The 15,425-nt window shown below is 30.8% G+C and overlaps 1 protein-coding gene across 1 annotated transcript in view; it reads left to right on the top strand.

Annotated features, from left to right (window-relative positions):
- EPHA6 (EPH receptor A6) overlaps window positions 1–15,425 on the top strand; it is a 973,333-nt gene that overhangs the window by 70,916 nt on the left and 886,992 nt on the right. The window contains exon 2 of the mRNA XM_049785675.1: window positions 30–94. Within this exon, the coding sequence (XP_049641632.1) occupies window positions 30–94 (65 nt within the window). The remainder of the gene's footprint in view (window positions 1–29; window positions 95–15,425) is intronic.

The raw sequence follows: 15,425 nt of genomic DNA on the forward strand, positions 1-15,425 counted from the left end.
ATTAAGGTTCTTTTTTAATTTAATTCTAGTTGTGTTGCTTGATACAACAACTGTGCTGGGAGAGCTAGGATGGAAAACATATCCATTAAATGGGGTAAGTTTAAATGTCTTTTAAAAATTGATATTCTTGTAGATGTTTAGTATCTGCATAATAGTGAAAAGAAAAGTTATTTGGGACTCTGTTCAGTATAAATTTTAATATATATCATCCCATGAAAAGCTTAAAATTTAGTTACTACTAGTAATCAACTTGGGAATTATATATAAAATAGTTATACTTTCTTTTGAATTAAACATTGTTTTTGTAATATTAATAAAACAATTGTTTTGTACATCGCATTGTTATATCTATAAACTAATTTGCTTTTTAAATAAAATTTTGTTTTTTCTCTTTTCTATGTATAAGTTTAAGGCCTTTTGTGTGTGTTTATTAAATTGGTAACCTCAATGAATAATTTATATATACTAGATTATCATGAAGTCAATTATTTTTATAGATATGGCATTTTGACATGAATATATTAAAGCACCACATGTTTTTTTAAGTTTACAAACATATAATAAGCCCCATTTTTAAGCTGGGTATAGTTGATTTTTAAAAGAATTATAGGAATATATACACACACCTATAGGGATTTATTTATTATGTATGTATGTGTACATATATATATGTATTTGGAGCCATATTTTAGGGCACCTTGGACTTATTCAGGATCACTACTGGCAGGAATCAGGGGACCATATGGGACGTAAATTTATGTCAATAGATAGAAGGCAACCACTCCTTATCTCTATGGCCTCTTGAATATATAATTTATTACAGTACAATGATCACAAGATCATTTTTGTTTTGTTTTGTTTGGGGGTCACACCTGGTGACACTTGGGTTATTCCTGTCTATGTGTTCAGAAGTCGCTCCTGGCCATGTGGGACACCTGGGGATCAAACAATGGTCCACCCTAGGTCAGAGCATACAAGGCTACCCTACCGCTTGCACCACCACTTTGTCCCCTAGAACATTTGTGTTTTAATTATATTTTCCTTTTGTATATTTTGCATCATTTTCACATTTCAGTATACTTTCAATTTTTTTGACACTAAAATGTTTGTGAAAATTTTTACTTTAAATAAAACAATATCTTCAACAACAGAATGAAACAAATGGTTTTAGATACTTTATATTTTTCTTCTTTAGGAAATTTTTTATCTGTAAAGAGAAATTAATAGAAATATGTATCTTTTGATAATCATTGCTTTTTTAATTTGGTCATTACTTTTTAAATTTATCTTTTTTTCCACTTATTCAAATACTGTGCTTAAAAAGTTATTCTTGATTAAGTTTCAGTCTTACAATATACACAGCCCTTCACCCATGAACATTTTTTGCCTTCAATACCTCCTGTTTTCTTCCCCACTTCACTCCTAATTTATATCTCAGTAATTACTCAGTAATTGTGTATTTTCAACTAAAAATGCCTCTGAAGAGTTAATTTTCCTGCCATTGTTTAACATGGTATTTGTTTCCTTGGGTTTTGTTTTTTTTTGGGGGGGTGCATGCACATCAGTTTTAAGGAATTATTCTTGGCTCTGTGCTCAGAGGCCATTCCTAACAGTGGGATTCTAGGATCAAATCCAGGTCAATCATATATAGGGCAAGTTTCCTACTCACTGTCCTACCGATCCTGCCCCTCTAGCTAGCTTTTTTTCCCTGGGATTTTCATTTTCATTTAATAGAAATATCTGAGATATTATCAGACACATTGAAAAATATGCCAAAAATATTAGAAATCAAAGAATATAGTCACTGGCCTCATGTAGTCATGAAAGTCTCATTTGTGGAACAGAAAGATTTAAAGCCCCACTTTCTTGATTGATTTAGACCTGTTCTGATTGTGTTTCAGAGCAATCAGATAAGCAAAAGACATAGTGACTTAGAATACTTAGCAAAGTGTTAGTGCTATCATTCTTTTGATGATTCTGCATTGAGTGCTATGAAATGAAAAATCTCTTTTTCTTCTGCTTTATTAGTTACACAGAAAGTAATTTATCTGAGCTATTGTTGTTCTTGCACAGTTTGTTATTTCACAATGTACTAAGAATTTTGCATTTATTTTTATAATAACCTTCTAAGGTGGGTCTTAGTTTTATTTTTTACTTGGAGAAATCTATTTTAAAGAGAGTGAGAAACAAAATCATCAACAAGGTGAAGATAAACTAACAAATTGGGATCCAGAAATCACAGTTCTAAATTGTGTGAGGCCTCTGGATGTATTCTTAACACGAAAACTAAACTAAACAAAAATAGAACTAAAAATAGCTACAAATTATAATAAAAATATAGTAGTGATATAATCTTATGGTTAAATTAAATTATTTCTAGCTCTAAACTCAGTATTTATCATTACACTGCTAATAGCATTGGAAATTTCATGAAAGGATTAATTTTTCTAATTGTAATAGTTTCATAATTGATTTAGTTTTTTTCTTTTGCAATACATGATGCTAGCTGAGATGAACACTTTTGATACCAGTATGGTATGGAAAGTAGAAAGTGAAAAGTAAGAGTAAAGGACTATCTAGTAGAAAATGTGATAGAATAAAATGGTAATAGGCACTTCAAGTCTCATCAGTCATAGAAATCAAGTATAATTTATATCCGTTGAAAGACATGAAATGTGAGACTTAGTTCTCTAATTAACATACAGAATCATAAAATGAAAAGTAGTTTACCAAATATTCTAAGCCAAACATATCTCAATCTTGCTACTTATGAAATGAAATTTTTACTGTAAGGTGTTCTTGTTTCTCTGCAAATAGACTAGTGTTTAAAGATTAATCCAGTGACTGATGTGGCACATTTGCTACATAAGTAAAAGTAATACATGTAATCAGACATTTAAAACTTAATTGAAGGTTTGAGATTTAGTAAGGGGATTAAGGCACTTGCCTTGCACACAGCTTCCCTGCTATGATCTCTGATCCTGCATATACCCAGCATAACCAGGAGTGAATCCTGAGCATAGAGCCAGGAATGAGCCCTAAGCATGTCCATATTTGGCTCCAACATCCACCCCAACTTCAACTGAAGGTAAACTGAATATTCTGCTACCTTGGAATATCTCTATTGTATTTGGCTGTATTACTTTTGTAATAATAAATATATGTCATCAGAGATAATACTTGAAAATGGGAGCATATAGTCATGCTTTATAATGGATAGGGATGATAGCATATAATTATATAAAATTAAGGTTAACAAAATGAAATGATAAAATGAATATATCATATAATAACTAAGGAAACACTTATATTTCAGTTTCAATTAAGTGGAAAGGTTACTACTTCCAAGAATGAGACATACTCAATTTAATCTATAAAGATAAAACAAAAGAATAGTATGAAAAAGTTTATAATAATGAGCTACTGAAATGGGCAAGAATGAAAATCATCTTGATATTGATTTTCATTAAATAATTAAAAATCTTAGGGAAATAATATTTTGTAATTTTACCAGTCTTTGTATATTATAATAGCAATATTGCTATACTATTGATAGTTGGATGTGAATTTTTCCATGTGTTTTTCAGAAATTATGAAGAAATCAAAGTTTGGAAGAAAAGACAAAATGCACTAGTAAATGGGTAGAATTTGAGAAAAGGTTTCTTAAAATGTGTGCATTGCACTTTTAGAAATGTTGATATTGTTTCAACTTAAGGTGCTTCCCTGGTGTAATTTTAAACCTGTGTCCTAGAGGAAAGGCAGTGGGAAAGGGAAGAAAGAGACCATTCCAGATTGACAAGTGACAAGTTCATGTGGCCATTACCAACACACCATAAATTTAAGTTTATATAGGGACTATATCAGGGCTCTTTCACACTTAACTTCTCATGTGGTTTCATAATATGTTCAGTATGATGTTATTTAAGCTGACTTAATTGAAGTGTCTTCCAACAAGGAATGGTGAGCAGACTGTACATTTCAAAGATCTAGAAGTAGTTAGGAACCTCTGATGACAGTCACCTTTGATGACTCATGGGTTAACTTTCAATGAGGTTTTCTCCATTTCTATTTCAGATAGTTGAGAATCATTTGTAAAGCTGAGGTGAAGTAATTTAATGCAAAGAAGACTATGTAAGAGACCACCAAGATACGTTGTCATATGTAGGATTTAAATTATTTAATTTATCTAGATATTAACTATTTAACTTATAATAAAAGCACAAATGAATTTTTCTGTTTTCACTTACCCAAGATTATTAAGGCTGACATTTGTCATAACAGTAAGATAAACGTTTGAAAATAAAATATGCTATAAGTATGGATGATAAACTTGACATACTGGTAATGTAATACAAATAATTGTACATAAATGTTAAATTTGGATTTAGAAAAGAAAAGCATCATCAGATAATTTGGGATAGAATAATTTTCTTTCTACATAGATATTTTTGCAATGATTTAATATTCTCTTTAAAATGTAAATTATTGAAAGGATCATTTTTTACATAAAATTATTACATTTTGCAATTACTACCTAATATCAGGGATTATGTCTGCAAGGTTGAGTACTCTTATGGTCTTTATCTTTAAAGTGTTGCTCTTGTCCTCTGTCAGTATACTACATCAAGATATAAAACTCTGGTAAACAAAGAATTGCCATGGTATCAATGAAAGAATGAAGCATAAATAAAATGCATAACACTATATAAATTTAAAATTAACTATTGATAGAGTATTCAAAAGCACTATTAAAGTTATATGTGTTGTATTTTCTATTTTTAATGAACAATATAGGTAGTTAAATTTGAATCTTAACTCTGCAGAACTTAAATACCTCTATCTTGGGAGGGTGCAATCTAGTCATTATGAAAATCATGCCATTTGATGACTAATTTTTAAAAAATACTGCTTAAGTATTTGCTTTATAACCTAAAAATGTATAAATGAAAAATTATCTAAATATTCTTAAAACATTAACACTATGTTTACCTTTTGACTAATGATTATTATTTTGCTCCATTAAACATTTTAGCAAACTTATTGTGGGTGAAGAAAAGCAGTAATAAGCATAATTTCATTAAGTGTGATGTTCAGCATCCCTAATATTCTTTAGAGATAAAACCCCATCCAGTGCCTCACAAAAATTGGGTATAAGACACTGATGAAAAAGTAATGAATGTAAACCAGAAAATTCTAAACAATAATCACTTAAAAAATGAGCCCTTTTGAACAAATGTACTTTTGATAAAGTATATTTCATGATTAAAAGAACCTACATTCTAAATTTTGAACTTTTATAATTATATTTTATACTTAAAATGTAAAATATTATGTTTTTCTTTTATACTAATATTGGAAAAAGTTGTGACTTCTTAATTACTGGTTATTAAAAAGTATACTGGTTATTGTACTGGTTATTAAATATTGTAATGGAATAAAACTTGGTTACTTAAATATATCACTCAATGATAAATACCTGTATTACTTAACTTAAAAATGATATATACTTAATGTCAATGGAAAGAGTGTTTTAAGGACTCCCTCAACTTATCTAAATATTTTCACCATTTATTTTTATTCATAGTAATATTTTTTGCAAGAAAATGAAAAATTTGCTGTCTCAGATATTTTTCCTACTCTCTTCTCTTACCTCTTTAATAGGTAAGTTTTAAAAGCTTACTACTAATACATTAATTGTAGCTCATATTTATGTTATGGCCATAAATTCAGAAATTACACTCAGAGTAAAGGTCTAATAATGCTAAATATGCAACACCTGAGAGCCTGTTTGACTTAAATTAGGGTATTTATCCCAAGATAATCAAATAGGAATATATTAATCTGAATATATACAATATTGAAGTAAAAGTATATGTGAGCCTAATTGGTTACTAATAATTTTTATAAAGAATCTTGTCATTTAAAAAACCTGTATTACAATTAAACTGTATAGATATATTATTTGTTCAGAAAACAGAGCCTGTGATTTTGGAATGTCGCTCTTGTAAATTTAAAATGATCTTATATTGGACTTAAGATAGAAAATATCATATTGGCATTATAATAATTTTTCTCTCATATTGTGCAATTTATATTAATTCCGTGATTAAGAAAGTAGTAGATGTCAGAATTTAATTTTTATTTTTATCATTACATTAAAGTGATCCCAAACTACATGTATGTTTAGAATTCAAGAAGTTTAAATTTTAATGATAGTTTCTTTCAAAAATAGAATGTTGTTGGTTACTGTTTTCAAAACTATTATCTAAAAAATATTTTTATCATCATATAACAGATATTAAATGTAATTTGGTACAAACTACATTTATTAATAACATTTTGAATAAAGTACCAAATAGTTTTGAACATAAATGCATGTATAAACAACTCAAAGTTTTTAAACCATTCCTAGACTTATTTTATATATTGTATTGTGTACAATTTATTTATTCATTTTGGTATTGGGGCCACACTGGCAATGCTCAGGGATTACTCCTGGCTCTGCACTAAGAAATCTCTCCTGGCAGGCTCAGGGGACTATATGGGATGCTGGAAATCGAATCTGGGTCCATCCCAAGTGGGCCGCATGCAAGGCAAATGCCTGGCACTGTGCTATATCATCGCTCCTTCTCCATCTTTTAAGTGCATTAAACAAATGTAAGTAAAGTCACCTTGAGAGGGGAGACGTGTCACCTCTCACATGTTTCTGTGAATGGCTAAGCCAATTATATTTATTTTTGTCCTAAATATGTTATCACATCTGGTTATAGGCTGGAAGCTTGTGAAAAACATTAGCATTATCTTATAATTATGCTGCATCATGAACAAAAACAGAGTTTGAGATTGACCCATCATTGAATCCTAGAGTACAGAAAAATACAGAAATTGTCATCCATTTCACTTATCCCCAATCTCCTTTCAATAGGTTAACTTTTAATTAATTTTGTGTTTGTTGTGATTACCACTTACTTTGTTTCATAATCAATGAAGTCAAAATCCTTTGGCATTTGTCTTTCTCTGATTTATTTCACTTGAACTCTTATTCACTAGATCCATCTCTGTTGTTACAAATGGGAAGAAACGACATTTTTAAAGTTGAGAATTCACAAGTTAAAAAGCTTATGAGGAATGGCAGTTTTAAACTTGTTATAAAGATACCATGAAACAATACATGATATTAGAAAAGAGGGGTTGTGATGATTGAAATATGCAATTTCAATTTATATGAATGAAGATGAGAAGTGAGGGGACAAGGGTTTGTCTTTGTGGTAGAGTACATATTTTGATTTCTGGGGTATATGTTTTCCAAGCCACCACTGGGACTGAATTCTGGGCACTGAGCATGGAGTATTTTTGAGAACAGTCATATAAACAACAAATAAATTAATATAAATATAAGATGAAGGGGTTTTTATCAGTTGTAAAAGTAAAATAAAATACATGTAAAAAAAATTCATAAGAGAAGAAATGAGACAAGGAGGTAGTTCTGACCCAGTTACTGTTGAATTGCCAGAAATAGTTCTTAGTGATTCTTAAAAATGTATATATATGCTTGACTTAAGCTGCCAAATTTAAAGCAGGATTTCAAACCTAATAATAGTATCCGAAGGATTATGATAGAGAAATACAGAGAAGACAGTCAAACACTGACATTATTTTAAGTCAAATCAAGAAACATGACAAGCTACTGAAGTCAGAATTTCCTTAAGGGCATAAAAAATAATTCTTCTGAAGCTATGGAGTATATTTGATCAATGCCTGAATGGGTAAATGACCTCCCTTGCATTAGGCAATGCAAGATAAGAGATAATTAATAGAAAGGGTGTATTAAAGTCTGTTAAATTTTAAATATTTGATAGCTGAACAAATGATTTGTGATATTTCTCTCTCTCTACTATCTTGGAATATTCAGTTCTGTAAAGCCATCTTTGAAACACAAAACAAGTATAACTCCATTATTTTTCAACAGTTGGATGGCACTGCAATTAATCTTTTATGATCAGGAGAAAATGAAAGCAGGTAACAATGTGTTAGGAAATCAGAAGTGAAATATATTCTAGTGCATATGAATTCGTTCTATTTTTCCAGTATAAAAAATACAAAAATTTGCGTGTGATTCATTTTTTAATATCTCTTCCATTTTTTGATGCATCATATTGATGAACTTTTTATAGGCATATGTTTTCAAAAGGTATGTTTTAATGATAGTTTTCTTGATTTATATAACACGATTTGTTCTTTATTAAAATTTCATTGTTAGTATAGAGATTATAACTTCCAGTCTTTAATTCTATTTTAATAATGCATTGTGATTTATAAAGTTATTCTTAATTCCTATTCGAGTTTTAAAAATATAGTTTTCAGCACAGATCCAACCACTTAAACTTAACTCCACTAATATCTCCAGTTACCCTCCTAACCCTCATCCTTTACTCCCCAAACTTATCATCTTGACAGGACATTTTTAAGTTTAGTTGTGAAACTTTGGGTCTCATGATTTCAGTATTATTGACTAGTTATTTAGCTATATTATTTCTAACACCAATGATGTACCTAAATCCCTGGACCCCAGACTCTGTTAATTCTCATCTGTCTCTTCTTTCCCTCTTCTCCACGCTATTTCTTTCCATCCCCTCCCTATATTCTGGGGTCAAGGATGTTCTACACATATTCCCTTAAAGCCTTATTCTTTATTATTCTAAATCCTTCATTATTCTAAAAACCACAAATAATTGATAACATCCTATGTTTATCCTTTTTCAAGCTTGCTTCATATAACATGGTATTTTCAGTTCTACCCATTTTTGCAGCAAATTACATGATTTATTATTCCTTTCAGCGGAGTAGCATCACATTGTTTAGATATACCACATCTTAATGCTCAGCATATTTGTATTGTATATCTAAATTAATTTTAAATCTTAGCAATTGTTTTTGTCTCAAGAATTGATACACAAAAGTGCAATTGCTAGAATATGTATCAGCCTTTTTTTTTTAACCACACCTGGCTCTGGGTTTAGAAATTGCACTCGGGGGACCATATGGGATGCAGGGATATAAGCCCCTTTGTTCTTGGACAGATCAATTTTGAGTTTCTGAGAATGCTCATTTTGTTTTTCCATGTTGTGCTGTACCAGTAGTTCTAATATGAAAATGGTGGAGATATTTGACATCTTGCTTTGTATCTAATCTTAGTGTGAATCTTTCAGTTTTTCACTGTTAGTGCTATTTATATGGGTACCGTATTTGCCAGCATATAAGATGACCCCCTAATTTTGCAGTTAAAACATAGTTTTAGGCCTATATTTATTGTATCAGGCAGAACGTTCCTGTGCTGCAACTGTATGTACCACAGTGAGCCAATCATAACAAGCAAAGGTTCAAAGGTTATACTGTAATAGACTTCCTCTCTGACTCTGGCCAATCTGAGCAGGCTTTTAACAGTGTAGATTCGGGTCCAGAACATTGTCTAATTTGCATGCATCAAAAGCCAGCTTGGATTGGCTGAGTTAGAGAGGCGGTCCGAGCAGCCTTGCAGTGATTGGTGCAGGATCGAGTTGAAAAATTAATTTCATGGAAATATTCAGACAATTTTTGTTTAGCGGCATATTAAAACATTTTTCGGGATATACTCAGCGTATAAGATGACCCCCGATTTTCGGTTGACATTTTTTGTTTCAAAAGTCATCTTACACGCTGGAAAATACGGTATTTATATTGTTGGTATTGTTGATTTTAATGAGTAATTCATATATTCTGTTTGTAAACCTTTACCTTATGTGTTGAGTGCAAATAGTGCAAATATTCTTGACCACTTAGGTGTCTTTTAGTTTTAGTCTGTGTGTGTGTGTGTGTGTGTGTGTGTGTGTGTGTGTGTGTGTGTGTGTGTGTGTGATTTTAGTTTTATGTAATTCCATTCGTATAGCTTTGATTCTATAGCCTTTACCAATAACATTGTATCATTAAAACATATTAAGTCTAGGTCTTGGAACTTTCTGCCTATTTTTTATTCAATATTCTTTATAGATTCAGATCTAATCTCAAAATCTTTGATCCACCTTCAGTTGAGACATCTCCTAGCTGAGATCATGGTATATATTTTCCATTTTCCAAAGTCTTCTTGACTTTCTTTCTGAAGTGTTTTGAAGTTCTGTGGTATTGATTTTTGGTGATTCCTAAGTAATTGATGTTTTCTTATACTATTTTAAATGGGATAGATACTTTAATCTATTTTTCCTCTGATTAATTATTTTCTATAGGACTGCAACTGATTTTAATATTGACTTTGTGGTTTTTCACTTTGCTTTATTGGTTTATTGTTTCTAGAAGCTTTCTGTTGTCTGTTTAAGGTTTTCTATGCATATGATTATTCCATTTGCAAATAAAGTTAATATAATTTCTCCAATTTGGATGCTATTGGATTTGGAGTTTAACTTCCTCTTATCCAATTTGAACTTCTTTTTCTTGTCAACCAGTGATTGCTCAACCAGTAGTTATAATACCATTAAAGTGGAGACAGTAGAGATTTTACTTGTGTCTAATATCAGTGGAAACTTTTTCATATTTTCTCTGTTAATGCTGATAATAGCTATTAGTTTTTATAGACAATTGTTACTATCTTGAGGAAGGTTCCTCCTATACCTATTTTATTGAGGGTTTTTGTTTTCACTGGCACTTGAGTCTTGTCAAATACTTTCTCAGAATCAATTGATATTATCATATGATTTTTTGGGGGGGTCAGATCCAGTGCGGTCAGGGGTTACCCCTGGCTCTGCACTCAGAAATTGCTCCTGGCAGGCTCGGGGGACCATATGGGATGCTGGATTTGAACCGCCGTCCTTCTACATGAAAGGCAAACGCCTTACCTTCATGTTATCTTCCCGGCCCTTGATTTTTGTTTTTTAATGATGTGGTGTATATATTATGTTAATTGATTATATTTTTGAGCCATCTTTACATCACCAAATTGAATCCCACTTAGTTATAGTGCATGATTTTTGTTGACTTGCTGTTTAATATGGTGTACTAAATTTTGTTGCAGACTTTTGTAGAATTCTTCAAGGAGATTGATCTGAAATTTTCTCTGTTTTGTCAGCTTTAGATATAATTATAATGTTAATTTTGGAGAAGGTGTTTACAACAATTCCTCTTTCTTTTTTGGGGAGTCACAGCTGGTGGTACTCAGGGGTTATTCCTTTCTCTGCACTCAGAAATTACTCCTGGCAGACTCGGAGAACCATATGAGGCGCTGGGAAGTTGAACATATCAGTATGGCTTTTACTAGTATAGTACTATATCATATGTTAAAAATCTCTTGTGATTCTTATGTTATTTATTTTTATTTTATTATTATTTATATTTATATTTATTATTTTTATATATTCTATAGTATACATAATATAGAATATATTATATTATAATAATTTTATTATTACTTATATTTATTTTTAATTTATGGTTTTATGATTTTATTTTAATATTTATTTATATTTATTTTATATAATATATAATATGTAATATTAAACTTCAATAAGTTTAGATTTCCTGTTGGCTTTTGCCATTGTTTTTACTCTGAGTCTCAGTGTTCTTATGCTTGAAAGTATTTTTTACCACTCATAAAGCATCTTAAATTTGTGTAGCTGCCTCCCTCCAGAGAGTGATTAATTTCTCAACTAGTATATCTCCACCACTCACTCATTCTTCTCTTCTCCTTTTTCATTACCTTCTGGTTTTCCTATATTTTGGAGATTATTTTTCTTGCCTTTATTATTTACATTTTTTTCTATTCTTTTTGTCTTCCTTATCAATGCTTTTGTTTGTTTGTTTGTTTGTTTGGGGCCACACCTGGTATGTTCAGGGGTTACTCCTGGCTATGTGCTCAGAAATTGCTCCTGACTTGGGGGACCATATGGGATGCTAGGATTTGAACCACCTTCTGTCCTGGATCAGTTTCGTGCAAGACAAATGTCCTACCTATCTCTCCAGCCCATCAATGCTTGCTCTTCTTATATCTTTAATTTCGATGATATTTATATCATTTCACCCCTTCATGACACTTTATTTCTATGACTTGCTACTGTGTTTTTTAACACCTTATGTATGGAAATTCTTATCCTCTGTGTGTTGGTTGAATTTCTGTTCTAGTAGTTGTTTAGTTTTGTTGGCAAATTCTTCTGCAATTTCTGTTGCAGTTTACTGAGTTTTTGTTTTTTATCTTTTTAAACCACCTTCAATTGATTTGATGGACTTAGGAACCTTCCTAGGTTTCTGCTTAATCTGTGACTGTATCTGAGTTCCTATGTGTCCCCATTATTCTTTAGCTTCTGTAGGTGTTGATGGTGGACATTAGATTCTCGTTAGCTACTGAATCACTGACCCTTTGAATTTCTTATACCAGATGTCTACTGATCATATCTGCTGTTCAGGTAAAGTTGCATATTGTGCAGTGTTATTTGTTTATGTCAGTACATGTCAACTAGTTATTCTTTAAATTAACTGAGAGTTAAGATGTATACTATTTGAAAAACAGCACTGCCACATCTTACCTGTCCCAAGTATAAGAGAAATATGTAGTAATGCTTAAATGGACACAAAGAATGTTTACATTTATGCATGTACAATATGCATATTAAATGCATAACATAAACATATATGTCTGTATATGTATACAATATAAACATATTGTAGTATAATGCATAGTATATGTATAATATAAACATGTAATGTAAACATAAAACATGTACTGTATAACATATGCATTAAAATATATAGTTGCAACATATGTTACATTTCTAAGTATAAGTATTATGTACATATTGTACAATATGTGTATATATCATGCAATACATTATATACATTATGCATATGTATTGTGTGCTTATTATATAATTTAAAAGGCAGATACACATCGTGTATATGTAGTATATATGCAAAAATATATGTATAAATATAAGTACGCATGTGTTACACATATAATACACATGCCCACATGAACATTACATAGATGCTTACATATAAACAGAGATTTTTTTCAGTAATGCTTTTCAGGGCATCTGCCTATCTTTAAAGGATAGATGGACGTAAGACTGGGTCAATTCCTTGCTAAAGAGCAGAATATGAAGGTAAATATGGAAGAATGAGTTTCCAGTGATTATATGTGTGTGGTTGTGCAGGGTTTCAGGGCAAAGGGGAGGATACTCAATTATTTTAGCAAGTAGTATTAAAATATTTGTGAGCCATTTTATCTATTTATAAATATGCCTACATACAATTGAATTCAAAATAAGTACATGCAAATGCTGATTTTGCTAAGAGATAAAAATAAACCCTAGGGAATTTCTAGAAAATAACATTTTATTAGATAAAATTTGGTAGACTGTGTTTGCAAATTTATTGTTTTGGTGAACTCTTATGCGAAATAACCATTACCTACTCCTGTTGATTGTACCACCCAAACTCTCTAATGTTAATCTATAGTATTTGCCTGTTTAATTCCTTGTCCTTTCTTCTCCAAATTACTTTGTTGTACTTTAAATCATTCAATTGATTTGGGTCTTCCTTGCATTTTTTCATTCATATTTACCAAGATTATATTTATCTTTATCTTGTAAGCCTAAATTAAACTATTCCAGTATAATTTAATCTGATCAATCTACTCTTTGTCCCTATTCCACTTACCTATGCACTCTGTAAATAGACTGTAAAATATTGGAGGAATGGATTGGGTTTGGAATCTAAATCAGGAACACATAACTACAATACAACAGATGTTCAATAAAAGTTTATTGGATATTTAAATAATATACAAGCATCAAATTACTTTAGATAAAATATTGGTTAAATGCTTTATTTCATAATACTCATTAATGCTGGAACAGATCGTTATTAACTTAAGGCAGAATCTGTTATGGAAAAAGACTAAATGCTTTTGAAAACCGTGTGTTCTTATACATCATTGTCTTGAATATTGGTAGAAAAGTTTACACATTGCCCTCATTTTTATTTTTGTGTCTTAGGCAGTTTAGTTAATTTCTCATCAATTTTTTCACTCCAATTGAAATTTAAAGGTGGGTGGATAAGATATTTACTTATGAAATAAAAAGACTGTAATAGAGCTTATAAGCTGCTTAAGCAACACCAATCAAGACATAATATACTTCAGAGAATTAATGACCTGTTTAGAAAAGTTGATGATCTGAATCATATCTAGGAAATATTAACCCCAGATGGTTATTAATCCTATGCCTTGTTATTAAGATGAGAATAAAAATAGAACATATGGATTTTTAATGGTTGGTGGAATGGACTGCAACTTTTAGAGAATTTATACTAACCAGTCAAGCTTTCAGAAAGCATAGGTCAGCACTGAATGTGAAATAGATTTTTATAATCTACATCCCAAGCTATTAGTATTTTGAAGTAATGTACCATAGTAAGCAAAATAGGTTCTCAAAATGGTCTCACTTTGTTTTATTTTAACAAAACAAAATCTGTTGTGATAATAATGTAATGCTTAACTTATTCTTCATCTTCCCCCACAATTTAATGACTATGTATAACAAAAAATACTTTAAATAAATGCATGAGGTTAGAATTAAAGTATAAGCATACGGAATATAATTAAGCATATATATGCATATACTTGTACACATATACATACACAATGAAATGCACACATAAATATATATCTTATTCTTTGTGTGTTTGTATATTTTGCAGACATAATAAAAATTACATATGGACGGTTAAGCCTATTTAAATTTGTTTTATACTAAGCATCATTTAAACACGTTCTGTATCTTCTTGCTTTATAATCAGGTTTTTTATGTCAGCTAAGTGATCTTGCTCTGCAGATTTTTGCAGACCAAATTTCTCAAGACAGGTGTTTACTAATTAATGAATTTATGTGCTTTTAAGCTCCTCTCTTTAGATCATAGCACCAGAGTACATCCTACCCTTTGCTGTTATTTCTTCAGTTTACATTTGGGAGCAAACATAATGTTAATCATAACTACAGTTTCTATATTCTTAACCGTGAGTTGACCCTTCTGTTCAGAGACTTCTGTATAGAAATGTAGCTTGCTGGTGCCAGAGCAATAGGACAATGGTAGGATATTTGCCTTTCATGAGGCTTATCTGGGATGGAGCCAGGTTGAATCCACCTGGCATCCCATATGGTCCCAGAGCCTGCCAGAAGTGATTTCAGAGCACAGAGCCAGGAGTAACCGCTGAGCGCTGCTGGGTGTGGCTCAAAAGCCAAACCAAAACAGAAAAAAAGAAATGTAACTTTTAAGAATTATATTCTTCTTTAGTTAATTTCTTTTACATAAAATCAAATGTGTCATTTGTACTTTAAATTTATGAGCAAATATTCTGGTTAATTTAATGTATTCTGAGTTCTCAAACAAAATGTTCTAACTCAATGT

This window comes from Suncus etruscus, chromosome 13 (assembly GCF_024139225.1).
Source record: "Suncus etruscus isolate mSunEtr1 chromosome 13, mSunEtr1.pri.cur, whole genome shotgun sequence".
Taxonomy (NCBI): Eukaryota; Metazoa; Chordata; class Mammalia; order Eulipotyphla; family Soricidae; genus Suncus; species Suncus etruscus.